This window comes from Lissotriton helveticus, chromosome 6 (assembly GCF_964261635.1).
Source record: "Lissotriton helveticus chromosome 6, aLisHel1.1, whole genome shotgun sequence".
Classification (NCBI taxonomy): Eukaryota; Metazoa; Chordata; class Amphibia; order Caudata; family Salamandridae; genus Lissotriton; species Lissotriton helveticus.
The window spans coordinates 602,793,023-602,810,165 of NC_136067.1; the positions used below are offsets into that span (position 1 = coordinate 602,793,023).

General features: G+C 44.3%; 1 protein-coding gene across 1 annotated transcript in view; it reads right to left on the reverse strand.

Moving 5' to 3' along the window:
* The window catches only part of LOC144762794 (CD109 antigen-like), a 771,981-nt gene that overhangs the window by 563,343 nt on the left and 191,495 nt on the right, over positions 1-17,143 (reverse strand). Inside the window, exons 8-9 of the mRNA XM_078648064.1 lie at positions 15,327-15,423; positions 8,658-8,793 (exon numbers count right to left, since the gene is read on the reverse strand). Of these exons, the coding sequence (XP_078504190.1) occupies positions 8,658-8,793; positions 15,327-15,423 (233 nt within the window). The remainder of the gene's footprint in view (positions 1-8,657; positions 8,794-15,326; positions 15,424-17,143) is intronic.

Here is a 17,143-nt window from a genome sequence, read left to right on the forward strand (position 1 = left end):
AATCTCTCAAACCACAGACAATGAGCTACTGGATTTAAAGCAAGGAAATCGAGAGTTGGTGGCATACTTAGCGCAGTACAATAAGCTTATTGTGGAGACAAATTGGCCTTCAGAAAAAAGAGCAGCAATTTTTTACAGAGGTCTACGTGACGAACTGAAGGATGGACTCTCCCAGATTCCTAAGAGACCCACCGACGTCTCAGAACTAATAGACTTAGTACTTCAAATAGACCAGAGGCAATCTGAGAGGCGTCAGGAGCGACGAAAAGAAACTCGAACCTTTCCTCCAAGATTTGATCGCATGCGGCCTGAGAGTGTTAAGTCCAAGGAAGAAGTTACAGTAGAGGAACCAATGCAAATTGGAACCGTCTGGGGACCGCTTAGTACAGAGGAACGGGAAAAGAGAAGACAAGGCAAGTTATGTATGTACTGTGGAGGTTCTGGGCATTTCGTCAAGGAGTGTCCACGCAGACCCAAGACATCGACATGGGTAAAAGACAAGCTTCACCAGTAGACGGGGTTGCCCTGGTGGAAGCCGAATGTAAGACAACTCCTTTAATTCAGTCATTGTCAAACACCATGCAGTTATCGGCACCTCATCTCATCCTATCTTGTCAAATAATTTTTGGAAAAGAACAAAGTGCAAATGTAGCAATCATGATTGATTCTGGAGCTACCGGAAACTTTTGCGATATTCTGTTTGCAAAAAGATTGGGCATTAACTTTGTTAGGAAGGAAAAGCCGGAACCAGTACGAGCTGTGGATGGAACCCCTTTATCTTCCGGTCCGATAGCCTTCGATACAGAAGCCATCTCAGTGATTGGCCCTGGAGAGCATAAGAGTTATCTTCGATTCAGTTTAATTGATGCTCCTCAATTCCAACTGATTTTGGGTCTGCCTTGGTTAACTGAGCACAATCCGAAGATTGACTGGACTAGGAGAACTGTAGATTTGACCTCAGATTTCTGTCTGGAGCATTGTTTCCACTCCCATCCTGTGAAGACGGAGTCGAGCGAAACGTACTGTTTGGCCAATCAACCACAAGTAATCTGTTTGGTGGAACTCCCCGAAATTCCTGCACAGTATCAAGATTTAAAAGCCGTTTTTGATGAGCGAGGGGCGCAGAGGCTTCCTCCCCATCGGGAATATGACTGCAAAATTGAGTTGGAACCAGGAGCCTCGCTCCCTTGTAGTCGCATATATGCTCTCTCGGAATCTGAAAATCTGCATTTGAAAGAATACCTAGACGAAAACTTGGCTAACGGATTCATTAGGCCCTCTCAATCCCCAGTTTCCTCTCCTCTTTTCTTTATTCCGAAGAAAGACAAAAGTCTGAGGACTTGTATAGACTATAGGGCCTTGAATCTGGTGACCAAAAAGAATCGATACCCGTTGCCACTTATCTCAGAACTTTTGGATCAGGTGAAGGAGGCCCAGATCTACACTAAATTGGATTTGAGGGGGGCTTACCACTTGGTCCGGATGGCAGAAGGAGACGAGTGGAAGACGGCTTTCAGAACTCGTTATGGGCTTTTCGAATACCAGGTCATGCCTTTTGGGTTGTGCAATGCGCCAGCGGCATTTAAAAATTTTGTGAATGACATCCTTCGTGAATTTTTGGACCGCTTCGCAGTGGTGTATATTGATGATATTCTTATTTTTTCGAAAAGTACCGAGGAACATATCCAGCATGTACGTGCCATTTTGGAATGTCTGTTGGAGAATCAACTCTTTGTGAAGTTGGAGAAATGTGTGTTTCATGCAACCAAGGTGGAGTTTTTGGGATACATACTCTCCCCAGAGGGAGTTTCCATGGATGAATCCAAACTCAAGGCGATCCGAGATTGGCCAGCTCCAAGTTCAGTGAAAGAAATCCAGAGTTTTTTAGGGTTCGCCAATTTTTATCGGCGATTCATCCAGAATTTTTCAGAAAAGGTGAGCCCCATTACTCGCTTGCTGCAGAAGAACGAAAAGTTTTTATGGGGAACAGACGCAGAAAGCGCTTTTCAATTCCTCAAAGAATCCTTTGTCTCGGCGCCCATCTTGCAACACCCGGATCCGTTGGAACCATTTTTTGTAGAGGCAGATGCCTCCAATCTGGCCATTGGGGGAGTTTTGTCTCAACGCCATAAGAAGACGGGGCAACTTCATCCAGTCGCCTTTTACTCTCGAAAACTTACTGCAGCCGAAATAAACTATGCTATAGCTGACAAGGAGTTGCTGGCAGTAAAGGTGGCGTTTCTTGAGTGGCGACATTATTTGTTGGGAGCCAGGCATGTGGTAACTGTGTTTACAGACCATAGGAATTTGCAGTTCCTTAAGTCTGCGCGAACCTTGACCCCGAGGCAGCTTCGATGGTCTTTATTCTTTGCTGATTATGATTTTGTTCTCACGTACAAGCCAGGTGTAACCAACGGAAAGGCTGATGCCCTCTCTCGACTAAATGTGGGAGAGAATTCTGAGGAGAAAATTGAGAAATTCCTCATCCCTGCGGAAAAGATCGTTGCAGTAACTGTAGAGGACGAGTTGGAAGAGAAGATAGTCTTGGAATTCAAAAAAGATGAATACACGAATTGGGAGAATAAGGGTCCAGATCGGCTAGTGGAAAATGGGAAACCTTATTTTCACGGGAAAATGTTTGTCCCTGGAGAGAAACTACAAGAGGAGACCATTCGAAAGTTCCATGATCAGCCCTTGGCGGGCCACAAGGGAGTTTTGAAGACATTGGAACTGGTAAAACGACATTTTCTTTGGCCAGGCTTGGAAGCTCAGGTTCGACAGTATGTAGCCACTTGTGAACTGTGTCTGAAAGGGAAAAGTATCAGGCAATCCCCACAAGGCCTTTTAATGCCTTTACCAGTACCACCTTATCCTTGGCACACAGTCTCTATGGACTTTATTGTTGAGTTACCATCTAGTCAGGGGATGTCTGTCATTTGGGTGGTGGTAGACCAATTTTCTAAAATGAGTCATTTCATTCCTCTCAAGGGTCTCCCTAATGCTACTGAATTGGCCACCCTGTTTGTTCAACACATAGTCAAATTGCATGGAATCCCGAAAGTAGTGATTTCAGATAGGGGGTCCCAGTTTGTGTCCCGATTTTGGAGATCTTTCCTAAGAGGTCTGGGGGTGGATTCTCGTTTATCCACTGGTTATCATCCCGAGACCGATGGACAGACGGAGAGAGTGAATCAAGATTTAGAACAGTACCTGCGTCTGTATCTGCTGGACCAGGAAGGAGATTGGCCATCTTTACTAGCTCCAGCTGAATTTGCCTATAATAACTCAGTGCATACCGCCACGGGGTTTTCTCCCTTTTTCTTGAATTCTGGTAGACATCCCAACATGTTGGTGGGCAGAGTTGTAGGGGATGTTCCAGCTGCTGAGGAAGTTATCCATAAGTTACAGATTGCCCTGCAGTCAGCAACTGCAAATTTGGTCAAGGCTAAGGCAGCTTTTAAGCAGCAAGCTGATAAGGGTCGCAAGGCTAATCCAGTTTATCTTCCTGGGGAGAAGGTTTGGGTTTCCACGCGCCATATGCGCTTGCGGGGAAATCGGAAGTTTCAACCCAGGTTTGTGGGACCATATTCAGTGGACAGAATGATAAATCCTGTTAGTGTGAGACTCCATTTGCCAAAAACATTGAAAATTCATCCTACATTCCATGTATCTTTGATTCGGAAAAGTCCACCAAACCTTCGTAAGGTTCTTCCACCTGCTCCAGTTCAGGTAGACTCTGTGGAGGAATATGAAGTTAAGAGAATTCTAGACTCTAAGATCAGGAAGGGACAACTTTTCTATTTAGTGGACTGGAAAGGTTTTGGTCCTGAAGAACAATCTTGGGAACCCAGCTCTAATGTTCATGCCACCAGATTAGTTAGGGAGTTTCACAACACTTATCCACACAAGCCTAGGAAGGGGGTTTTGGTGGGGGGTACTGTCAGGATTGGACCCAGGGCAGGCAGTTCTTCGCAGATTTTCTCCATCATCAAGCACTCACCCCCTTCCCTCAACTGGACAATGCTAGTGGCGAATTATCGTTTCGCCTTGGAACATTCACTTCCCTGTTGCCAGAATTGGGGAACCAGTTAGCGTTCTAGTGTTTGCTTAAGAACGCGGTCCCTTTGACTTGGAGCGCGAGCGTTCGAACAACGGCGCACTTCAACGGTATTATCCCTGAGAGGCGAACGTATTCTTTCGCGCTCTCTCAAAGTTATTATTCATAGCTAAAGAGTATTTGTTCAGTCAGGTTAGGAGTTTCCATAGGTCCTTTCTCCTTCCTGAGGAATTTCATAGAGCCCGGCGGCTTTTCCGGCTGCACCAGTTTCTCCCGTTATTTTCCCTCGAGCCTCTCGGACTCTAACGAGGCTTCTCCTTTTCCCTCAGCCTAGTTCGCTACTCAGCGTCCCCACTCATAGATTTTCGAGTCTTCACTTTGGGTCGTCTGGAGCGGCTTCTTCATCTTCAGTCAGCTGTTCCTCGAGCGCTGAGTATTCCTGTGACCCGTTTCTCTGTGAGCCTTCAAAAGCGGCTAGCAGCCTCTAGTCGGTGAGCTCGAACCAGTTTATTAATTTCAGAACTGTATTCCTGTTGCTGATTCACAGAGTTCATTGAGCGTATTTAAAGACTTGCACTAAGTTGACAGCGATAAACTTTCATTGCCTTCTTGGAACTTTTGGTGAAACATATATATAACAGGAGCTGCTAACTCAATTCAAGGATTGTTACTTCATGTAGATAAAAATATATATATATATTCTTGTGTACCACCAACTTCTCCTGTGCACTGGGCAGTTCTACTACCTTCAACTTCTCCTGTTCAACTGGTCAGTTCATCTATCATCATCTACACAGTTGAGTAATAAAGACCTATAAGAGAGCAGCTAAAGCTCACACTCACACAGGTAATTGAGGTCAGGTTTCCTTGGAGAGAGTTTTTAGGAACTAGAGTATAGAGAAGTCAGAACTTAGTAATGTTGTCCTTATGTTTTACAGAATAACCTTACACCATTCCTTGAGCGGGAGAAGATATATGTGTGAGCAGTCTCTCTGTTTGTTATCCACTTCCCCTTTCCCCGTTATCACTGTTGCAAGAGAAATCCGGCACAGTGGTGAAGGGGAATTGGGAGTTTAGCATCTCCTTGGGTCAGACACTCCAGCGGAGCCGGAATCTTCAGGTACCTTCTGACAGAACGAAAGAATTGGAAACTAGTTCTTTTAGGGCACTTCCGGCTGGACTAGGAGAAAGCTACTTAAAACTTAGACACTAGGATAGTCAATACCCACAGGAGCACCGAAGTACTCCCGTTACCTCACCCACAGAAAGCAGTTGCATAGGTGTCAAAGTGTGTCGGGTTTCGTCACTGATTCCTATGGAGCCTTGGAGAAAGATGCTGCAGGCGATCAGAAGAGTAGTGTCTGGGTGGATCCAAGGGCGTATCGAGGATGAAGAGTACCTGAAAGCAGAGGGGACAGAGTCTGGGTCACTAGCCAGTGACCAGGAAGGAACCAGGCGATGTCGGGATGCGATCAGGTGATGTCGTGAACCTTGACTCTGCAGCCACGTGGACCAGGAGGCATCGACGATGACCAGGAGCTGAATACGGACTGTCCCATGAAGGATCTCGCTGTTGGCGGCGTCGACTTCCGGATTGGAGTCAACAGGCCTTGGCAAATGCAACCCACGCAGGAATCGAATATTCGCTTTGGAATAGACCATCAAGGTCTATGGGGCTTTTCCTTTGCAGGGAAGCAGGGGCCCACCTGGAGCAACTAGGCAGGTGATGTAGATTCAAAGGTTCGTCGTCACAGAGGCCACTAGCCAATGGGCAAGTGACCGGACAGACGCGTCGAGCAGGAAAATGCAGAAGGGCCCCACGCAGAACTCGTGGAGTTCCGGGGGCTGATCTTCGGTGCAGTTGGTGCTCGGGGCTGGGTCTTCCCAATCCCCAATGCACAACTTCGAGGGTGCCTCAGAAGTTGCACGGAAACCAATTCGCTGGCTTTCCAAGATGGCCGGTCCCACGTCTCTCGTCGCCTCCACGGGTATCAGCTCTGCTGTGACTGTGGATCGGGCTGTTGGAAGTCTGAGTCTTGTCAGGCTCTGTGCTCGGGCTCCGGCGGGAGCGTTGACAAAGCAAACTGTTGTTTTGCTTGATGGTGCCTGCTTACACAGGGTGGTCACTCCTTGACCACAAGGGAGATTCTTCAGTCTTCTATCTTCAGGTAGAACGTCGAAGGTCGAGAGTTTCATTTCAGGTTTCAGTCAGGATACATCTAAAGTCTTGGGACTCAGCTCCTACCTATATACCAAATTTAGGGGCTGGATTACCTGCTTGGTCCCTTCTATGGGTGGGACCAGGGAAGGGGGTGGTTACACCCCTTTCCCTTTGTCCAGTTTCATGCCAGAGCTGGGGCTGGAGTGCCCCAGCACCGGTTTGAACCGGACTATGCATGGGACACCTTGTGTGCCCCAGGCAGTGTCTCATTTCATTCAGCCCTCCCTGCCCCAATACACTATGGCCTGTCTGGGGTGGTGCTAGCACCTCCCAAGACCGGAAACCTATTGTCCAAGCCTCCCTCACTGGAAGGACTCCCAGCAGCAGGAGGTCAGACTTGTGTCTGTGGCAGCAGCATCCATTTTGTGATGCTGAGGCTCTGGTTAACTTTAACCGGGATTAGTAGGAACAACATGTCTTCTCTCTCTAGAAGGGTGGAATGCTACCCCCGTCGCCAGAACTGGCGAGGGGGTAGTATTCCGAACCATATGACACCTTACACAACATGTTTTGATAAAGCCAAACCTAAGTTAGCATTCAACCGCGAGGATTATAATGCATTTAAGAGTATATGGTATGGCTATATCATAGAACAGCTATAAGGACATGGTTCCGAAAGCTGCAGACAGGCTCAGCTCATGCTAGAGCACCATCTCACATAAAACCAAGCACTCTGCCTTCAGGATTGTTAAGGCCTGCCATAGGAGTGACTTATAGCTGCATATGTGTCTATATATAATGGTAGGTATAGAAATACTATACCTAAGCAAGGGGTGATTACACGACCTTGCCCCAGCTGAGTGATCAGCCAGTTGTGTCAGTTTGGATGGCCAGCCAGAGGTGGCATAATACATGCTGCAGCCCCTGGTAGGCCCTGGATGCACCTATGCCCTGGGTACCTATAGTACACTGTACAGGGGCTCATAAGGTGACCCAATATCCAATTAGGTATGTACCTAAAGTACATGGAGTCCATTTTACAGTGAGAGCAGATAGCCTGGGGCCCTGATTAGCAGGATCCCAGGCCAACTAAGTCGAAAACCAGCTAAACACAAGGCAAAAAATCTGGGGTAACCATAGTCAGGTATCCACCTTCCTACATTCAAATACTTCAAAGTATGCCATTGTACCCAGGAGCATTATAGTGCCTCGGGCAAATACTGCCCCAATCTCATTTGGCTGCCTTTACAAAATCCACAGGATCCTCACGCAACAGGTTATTGTTTTGCAAGCTCACCACTCTCTGTCCACATGCCCCAAGTTCCGTACCTGTCCATGTGTTTCGGCCTCTCAATGTCGGCCATTATTCCCACACACCCTGTGCTGTTTGCTCCTGGTACTAACTTCCTCACCTGCTCTGCCATTGCCATGGACAAAATCTGTTCATGTGGCAAGGAGTATTTAAAAACACTAACTATATGCCACATACTAATCACCTAATATGCAAGTGAAGCATTCAAAGAATTGAAAGAAAGTAATTTTTAGGCACCAACGATTGGAATGCAAGACTATAATCTAACTTTCTTCCTATTCTTTCATGAAAGTGGTGGATTGCACTTTAATTTCTTACCTAGAAGCATGGCGGTGATGCAACCAGTGGCAATCCTATCAGCAGTATTGGATCCCGCAGTTGTTAGACTTCTAGGTTGTTTGAAATCATTTGCAGTTGTTTGTGCCACCATTAAACAAAGTGAAGAAATAGTGATGGGTCATACTTTATTTGTATAAGTCCCACACTCAGTGGAGAGTCTGTTGACCTGAACGACAACTCAGCACATGAAAAACAATAGGCTTACTTGTTATGAGCAAGTTATACCTCCAGCTGAGAACATTGCTATTAAGAAGACGCAATGAGGATGTTACCCACTAAATCAACCTAAGTGGAAACACTTCACGCTCTGAGGTCAAATACATAGATGAGGGTCTTGAATGAAGTCCTCTACACTATTTCCTAAGCATTCGGTTTTATGCGTTGGTTCACTTACATTGATTATGTATAATGGTTGGCAAAACCAATGAACATAATTTTAACTACTAAATAATCACTACTGTTAAAAGTAAAAAAATATTTATAGCACAAGCCATCAATCCCATCTTTTAGAGGAGTATACGTCATGGCTTAAAAATAACCTTTGGCTTCTTTGGGAGTTTTACTTTGAAAATTGTTAGCCTGCAAAACTTCATTTTGTAATTGTAATCCCTACTTGCTCACATTGTGGCACAACAGAATTGTGTAATTCTCTACATCACTAATTGTGTGGCATGGTTCAAATATTGTATAACCACATACAATTTAGCCACACTAGATTTTCCTAATTTTTGATGCCCTACACATCCAATTCTCAAAACAAAAGAAGTGTAATATTTCATAGAAAATACCTGTAAGTGTTTCAGTGACCACAGCCACAATATCCAAATACATTGTAGAAAATCTGACACCACGCCTCTCTTTATAAAAATTGATTAATTCATTTATCTCTGCAGTGTCAAAGGAGAACTTCACAGATCCGTTTATCTATAACAAATAAAAAGTTTTGTTTTAGTTCTCTTTGGATAAAAAACGTTGTTAATATAAATAAAATATGTCTACAGGCCAGCATTTGGGATACCAAATATTTACAGATGTGAATATGGATTTTTGCCTATCACCATAGCTTGCAATAGCCTCTACCTCTAGAACATTGGAATATATAAACACATGCAACAGCCATAAAGTACATTCTGAACTGTGTTGGGAGTTACATTTATTTTGCCATTTAGGTCTTCAGCTCGTCGTAGTTGTTGCTGAAGCAGGACAAGTCCCCCTGTCAAGGGTCAGAAAAGGCCAGTGGCGCGAGCCGTGGCCCCTAAGAGATAGAACAGGCCAACGACCCCAGTCCTGCCTTCAGGGCGGCCTTAGGCAAGTGCAAGCTGTGCACCTGCACAGGCCACCAAACCCCAGGAGCCACCACGCCAATATATATCCTTAATATAATAATCCTCTGAGGATGGATACATATTTGCGTGGCGGCCCCTGGCAGGGATTTGGCGGCCTCCGGCTCTGTTCCACTTCAAATCACCCTGACCTGACCCCCCCCCCGCTGTTCACTGGCCTCCGCGCTTCGCCCCGCCCGGACCCCCTCTTCTGGGGCCCCCTACCTACGCTCCCTGCCCAGGGCCGCCATAAGCCTAGAGCCGCCCCTGCTGCCTTCTCCGCAAATTACGGTGTCTGCGCTCTGCAGGGGCCGCCACAACCAGTGGCTCACGGTGCTGCACGTGCCTGAAGAGAGGGTCGGCTCGGCTCACTAGTAGGGGAGACGCTACCATTGGGGCATCGGGTGCAGTGGTACCCGGTCAGCCGGCTGTTGCAGTTATTTTAAAGGCTACCTGGAAGAATTATTTAGACTCAGTGCATGTTTGGGGTCTGCTTCCGTGTTTACTCTCGAGGGGCGGGTGTGCTACAGAATACGTGTGAAACTGAGAGAAGAGAGGAAAGAAGTGAAAGAAGTGAAAAAAAACGAGAGGATGAGAATCAAATAGGTGAAGGAGAAGCTACAGAAAGTGAGATGGAGGTAAGAATAAGCAAGAAACAGAAATATTATATCGAGAGGAAACTTAATTGGCCAGAAATAGGGGTGTCTGGAGGAGGACCAAAAAGGAAATAAATCCAAGTGATAAACAGGGAAGCGAGGGGGTGGGGGGAAGGGACTGTGAAAGAGGGGAGAGATGGATGGAGAAAATGAGTGAAAGCCAGGTAGAATGGGCAGCCGGTGCCACAAACATCTGTATTTTATTACCGACCTGGGGACACTTTCCTTTCTTGCATTGGGGCACCCGACGCCTCTGCTGAATATCTCCGGGAGGCAGACATGGCTCATCTGCATTTGTACCCCCAAGCCATAGCCTTCTTCCGCGACTACCGAGATTACCCGGGTGTTTGTTCCCAGGATGGGCTTTTGGAGGCGTGTTCTTTTGATACAGGTTGAGATAATTAAATGTGGTAATAAAAAATTCAATATCCAACATTATATTCAATGCAATAAAGACACATGCACGCCATGTATAAAACGAAATGACAGTGTCACTCACGTAAATGATTATATATTTTTTTAGATATTTAAGTCCTCCTTGCAGAGCAGTCCTCGCTCTTTTACATCTTTTAGTTTTTCTGGAACTACCGCCAAACGCTATATAGAGGATTGTTGGATAATTTACTGCATTTTATTATGAAGAACATTGCTAATTTTCACATATTCAGTTACCCGAAGGGATACAACTAATACCGAAGACAAAACCCAACAGAAAATACGAAGAAATATTCAAATGTCTTAAATATAACACAAAAAGGGCCAACTAAAGAGAAGTGTTTTTGGTGTATGCTTGGATCACGTCTAGCCCGGTGGCATTTGATGCATTTAAAAGATGAAGCATCTGTATATTCTGTTGTAATTTGTCCAACAACATCAAGGGAATTAATTAACCGAGCTCCGCGGATTTTGGGAATGTTTTAAAAAAGTGTAACAAAATGTATTATTATTTTAGACCACGTGGCCAGAGACAGAATTTTGCGATCACTATAAGAATGACAATCCTCCCTCCGAGTCTACTCCGAGAAGAGGGTTAGGTAACCGATGCTGGGCCGAAGAGGATGTAAACCTAGATTCACGACCCAAAATCGCCTAGTGCCGTTTTACTGTTGCGGTTCGAATCTACAAATTAAAACTGCAGGTACCTTTCCACAGTTCCCACGCGTATAATTAAACCTAGTAATAGTCGTGCCTGTTATTTAAAGCCTTTATCAAGGCAGCGCCAAGCCATTGTCATCATTAAACTAATTTAGGTCTGTTGACGGACGTGCTCCGTGGCACTGAAGTCTTAAATGTACCCCACGGGGTTGGAACCCCGGAGGTGCACGGCCAATTTACACCCCTCAGCACAGTCGGCGGGACTCGGGTAAATTGGATCAGTGTTTCATCCTGAGATCGTTTAAGTTCTCATTTTGGCGCCCACATTTTTATTACACTCAGTGCGCGCGTTCATTGGACCAATGACATTGGTCCTGGAGTGTACGAATACCTCAAGGGTTGTGCGTGTTCCATAGAACATTGCCCTCAATACCCAAAATTCGTTTTGGGTATGATCCGTGCCACAAGAATTATGCGGCTTGTGGAAGGATCAAATTATGCGTCAGGGTGAACTAAATTATGTGGCAAGAAAAGACAAATTATGCGGCGTAAACATTTTGTGACAGTATTACTTTATTTTACACTGTAGCAGTCTCTGCGTAAATGTTGCACCCCATTAACACTGATTTAACACCCACATAAAACAATTGGCATCTGGAAGGCTACCAGTCAACCTCTGCCAAGATCCTTCCATTGCATGGAAACACGAGTCCTTGCAATTTTAGCAACTTTTAATCAGTTTGAGCTAGAAACATTTTCGGGGTAAATTCTGAAGATTATGTAGAAAAAAATGGATTATGTGGCATATGCGGCAAGCCCACAATTATACCTAAAGCGCCACGCACAATTCCTGTATCCCCGGATGATACATGAAACTTTAAAAAGTTCTTCAAACTGGTGGTCTGGTGAAGGCGTGGGGGGAAATTAAAAACCTTGCAGCAAGTGTGGCGTGTGAACTCTTGTTTTCAACCACTGCAGGTCTTGTTTCCTTGCAATAACGCACCATGGCATGTTTTGTTGTCACCTCCACAAACCCTCCCCTACGAAGCGCATTAATGGTGTGTTTTTATCCACGCCAACCTGGTTATATTCTAAGGTCGTTTCACTGTGTCAGTGCCAGGTATTATGTACTTGAAGGGAGACAGGATAGCTGATTACAGACAGAGTCTGAGGGATTTATGGTGCCTTGCACTTCATGTGCGTCATAGCCCTACGCCCATGTCCTCATTGCAATGCACCCAAAAAGCACAAGTCTTGAATGAGAAGTGCTGCTGGTAGGCAATTCTGAGGAGTTAAAAGTTGATAGTACTGTGCGAGGCCACCAGTGAGCCAGCAGGTGTTATTAGCACAGAAGACAATTGTTTTGTGCGAGTTCTAGAAGGTCGACTACATCAATACAATCAGAAAAGGTAGACAAAATCAATACAATTAAAAAAATCGGCTATCTAAACTTCAACAATTTCTGATTACATGTAAGTCCCTCTGTCGAATGACACCCTGATGTTTAAAGTAAACCGTGGCATGTTTTGAAAATATTAGAGTATCACACCCCGCAGTGAAACTCACTCAGTTGCCAAAAATAGAATATGCGCCAAGTTTCGATTAAGACTAAAGAAGGTGTCCCTCAAATACCGCACGGAAATGAGATGGCTGAAGATTGAAAACAAAGAGTGTGCAATTACACAATGACACAAACTAGGGGTCTCTCACACCTCTGCATTTCAGTAGCGACGAATACATGCAACATGAAAACAAGCATTGGCCGCGCGGCCGCGGCGCTTTCACGGAAAGTGAAAGTAATTGCGCTAAGAAGCAGCAGCTGTTTTCAAGCACACTCGTGCTTGTGGCACCATCCACCTTGCGGGAGCGAGCAATAGCCAATTAGCATGCGTGCTGCTGCTCGCACCCGCAAGGTGGATGCTGCCACAAGCACGAGTATGTGCTACCAAAAAACAGCAGAGCAACGGCTAAAGGTACTCCTATGCAGCGAATGCGCGCTGCGTATGAGAGACCTAAAAAAGGCTACATGTGGTGCTTTAGATGGGCTGGTACTCACCAGTACTGAGTACCGGCACTTGTCATTTTTACCGGTCTGAGTACCGGCACTTCTCTGCTGCCAAGGAGAGTACCGGTACTCATCACAGGTGGGCTCATTGTTGCTTTGGCTTGCGTGCACGAACGAGGCTGTCTGACAGCCAAAGCGTCTCTAGCCCAAGCTGAGCCACTTCTAAACAATTCAGCAGGGCTCATCTGCATAATGTCTGGTGTTCACCACCTCGCTGTGTTTGACAGGGCAGGGTCCATTTAGGCCCTATGCTGTCAATCACATTCAGATCATGGTGTGCATTTGTGAACACACTTGAATCCAGGCATCCCGCTGACAGCAGCAATTGAGAAAGCCACAGGAGATAAGGAGTGTAAAATGGCCTTTATCCCACCTGAGTCTTTTGTGTTAGTGTCTGTCTACTTGTGTCTGGGTGTTTGCCTGCTTGTGTGCGCATGTTTGTGTGTGTGTGAGAGAGAGAGAGAAAAGCAAGTGAAAGAGGGAGGTACTTTAAAGGACATTCCTGGAATGTTTTGTGTGAGCATTGCTGCTTTTTTCTGTTAGTGCGCACTCAAGAATATATAAGTATTCGGCCACATAGTAGAAGTGTCTTATAAGTCTTTTCCTTAGCCCCGCCCACTTGCTACACTCATAGCTCATTTTAAGAGTACCTGCACTTATTTTTTCCCATTTAAAGCACTGGCTACATGTGAGGGACTACAGATATTCAACAGAATACAATCTGCCCCATGCACTTGAAGCAAATATCACATTTTGTTTCCACAACAGTAATAGTTCTTAAATTGCAGTGCTGTGTGCAAAGGAAGATAATCCTTCTCAATTCAGGTGCAGGTAGGTATAATACTGGCTGTTTTAGGCAGAGGGGACGAACAAGAGGTACTGGGAATGCACTAGAATCATCCTCTTCCTGCCTAATGAGATCTCATTTACAGAGGAATGATCTTAAAACAAGAAATATCGTTGGGGATTAGTGGCCCTATTATATAAATTGCCAGATGGTCATATACCTTTTTTATGGTGGGAGTGTGTGCCTGATTATAGAAATCTAAGCAGTGAGGAGTAAGGACTGCAAATGGTTGACTAGTTCCTCATTTGTATAGGGAGAAAATCAATATAGTTTTATGGTAACAGCATCATCAGGGCAGTGATCGTCCACATTGCTGAAGAATTTTGCTGATCAACCAAGAATGGAGTGGGAATTATTGCATTTCCTTGAAACCTACATATTTCCAAGGGAGTTGCAAAGGACTACATATCCTCCCTCGGCGAGGGGGCTACAGAAGTCTCCACCCATGATTGCCCTCAGCCGGCAGAGACCTACATTCCTGTGTAGCTCCAGGTGAAATATTCTTTTTTACTGTCTGGGAGATAGTGATTTCCCCATGTAACGTCTCTCCAGCTAGACAGTACTGTCTGGCACGGTAAGCCTACCATTCATTTAGGAGTGGCGGAATTGTAAATAATGATGCCTCAGAGTTCAGAAAATATATGAAGCATAACACAGACCTGTCTTGGAATTCCTAATTTTGCATGAAACTTTGTCATAACAAAAAATCCTCAGAAACTAATGAGAATCTATACTTAGTGTAGACCAGTGTTAAAAAACAATGAATATCTTTGGAGGAAATAAATAATAAATGGATAATCACCTGTAGAAAACATGTTTTAACTCTCAGTTAATTTCAAGTGGGTCCAGCAGGATATTTAAGGTTACAGTGAATCACAATATTTGATTTCCATAAGGTGTGGTATAGCGGGTAGGTAGTTTTAGCTATTTCAAAAGGTCAATGTTATGATAGCTTCCTGGGGCATGGATATGTACAGAGGTGCTTTGAGTTCTAGAGCAGTTATGTGGTCTATCTAAATGAAAGAGGACTAAAATATCGAAAAACATTCAATACCTATACATTCAAGGATATAAAGTTTAAAGTGCCACAACATGCTAAATATATCGCAAAAAAAGATGCATATGAAATTATTGGGCAACTCCATTCTTAAATTAAAATATAAATACATTTCTAGTTGCTATTTCCCTCTAATGATAGGTGTTTTGAATATGCATTCTTACTTTCCAATTGCAGAGGAGAATTAAGACGAAATACAGTAGGGTCTCACTGAAAGCTAGCACATGACTAATATAGTTGTTGAATCTGCATTGTCTCAGTGTATCCATACCTGCTATCCAAATAGCTTCTTGTCTTGTTTAAATCTTAAAATTGGAGATTTTACTTGTAGAGCTTTAAGAAAGTTGAAAAAAGCTGAAATGGTATACTCATTATAGAGCATTTTATGTTTCTAAAAAAATAGAGAAAAATTCACCTTATATGTTTTTTTGATGTGACTTCTCAAATGCTCGGCTGATTCAGGAAACAGAGTTACCACAGCATTTCCTTTCACAGGTTTTCCGTAGGTGTATCTGAAACGTTCAATTCAATGTCAATGGCCAAATTGAAAAAAGTTACACAAAGACACCAAAAATTATAATCATAAATGAGAATGAAATACAATTTTGAACCAGTTAGTGAAAAAAACAAATGTTGATTACCACTAGTAACATAAGCACTTTTTGCTTCGCAAATCTTTTTTTCAGCTCACAGTCTGGTATAATCTTGGAAATAAAATGCCATTAAGCAATTGTACTTCATATGCCCCAGCCACAAAGCATGAAAAATGCATAAAATCATAAAGTACATCTGAGAGTGGTGTACGTCTTCGTGCATACACTATGTTTATGCATTTTTGTGCTTTAAACCATGATGTTTTCACTGAAGAGGATCACAGAAATCCAATACAAATGAGGTGAATTCCACACCAGTTTAAAATGTAAGGGTATATGCAAGCACTATGCAAAGCATCGTTAATGCTTTTCTTTGATGTCAAATGCAGAGGCTTCAAAGTGCTTCTCTCAAAGGACCAGGATCAGTGTAAATCCCCCAAGGATTTTGGTATTCCATACCTCAGCCTGCGCAATTAATAAATTACATTGATTTGTACGTGTAGCACACTAGGCCCCACAAGAAAGATGTAAATGTAAATGTAAATGTGCTGGACTTGTAAAGCGCACAGCTGCCCGTAAGCGTCCCGGCGCTTGCTTAGGGAACCCGTCCTGGTATTCCCCTGTGAGAAACCCCGGCAGGGTGTCCACAAGGTGAAAGCCAGGCATCCCGCCGCGAGGGGCCGTAGTGGAGATTAAGCAAGCTATTGCCCAGAGTCGCAGAGTGTGACCCCGTGAGTTGAGTAGGCACCAGAGCGAGAATTGTCGAGTCCATGGAATTTTTGAGCCCGTACCCGCCGAGGCGGGGAATCGAACCCTTGTCCACGGTCGATCTCAGCTTCCGGGTCTGCCGCCTCTAACCACTGAGCCACGCTTCTCCAAAGACAGAATATTTTAGCATTAAACAATTTAGTCAAAGTTAATGCTTCATAGAAAGGTAGCAGTAGTTATGCATAAGCATCAAATAATATGCAGGTCGGATTGTATCTTACAAAACAGAGGACAATCTAATATGGGGTACCTTTGAAGGGTAAATGGAAATAACAGAAAACAGTAATCAGTCCTCTCTCTTGGAGAACATGCTAAAGGTATGTCTGAAAACAGAAATACATCTAACATTTAGCAAAACTGCATGCAGTTCTCAAGATTGTATTCACTCTACAAGGTTCTCTCTGCGTCCTTGAAGCTTGCACCATCTGTAACTAGATAGGATCCATTGGCTAGTCTGCACAATGCAGGTGAATCTTTGAATGTGCTTTTCATTCAAACATGTGTAACACTGCAACAATGTCTCAACTGGGGATCATTTAACAAAGGCAGTAGTATACATCATAAGAACCGGGTGGAAAGGGAAAAGGGAGACCACAACGGGAGAATTGAGGTAAACTTATTGTTATAGTAGGTTGTTATAACAGCACTACCATACAATTAAAGTGTATGGTGACTATAACACACATGTGGGCACTGGGCGTGCTAGTGATAAGTGACAGCGCAGTGACACAATGTGAAAGAATAATAACAGTGTGAACAGCAATAAAGTATAGAAAAAGTGGTCAATAAAAACAATTATATACTATAGGTAGTTGTAAATTGGGTAAAGTCAATTGACAACTACATCGCCAAAGTTCTGTGCTGGGTAGTC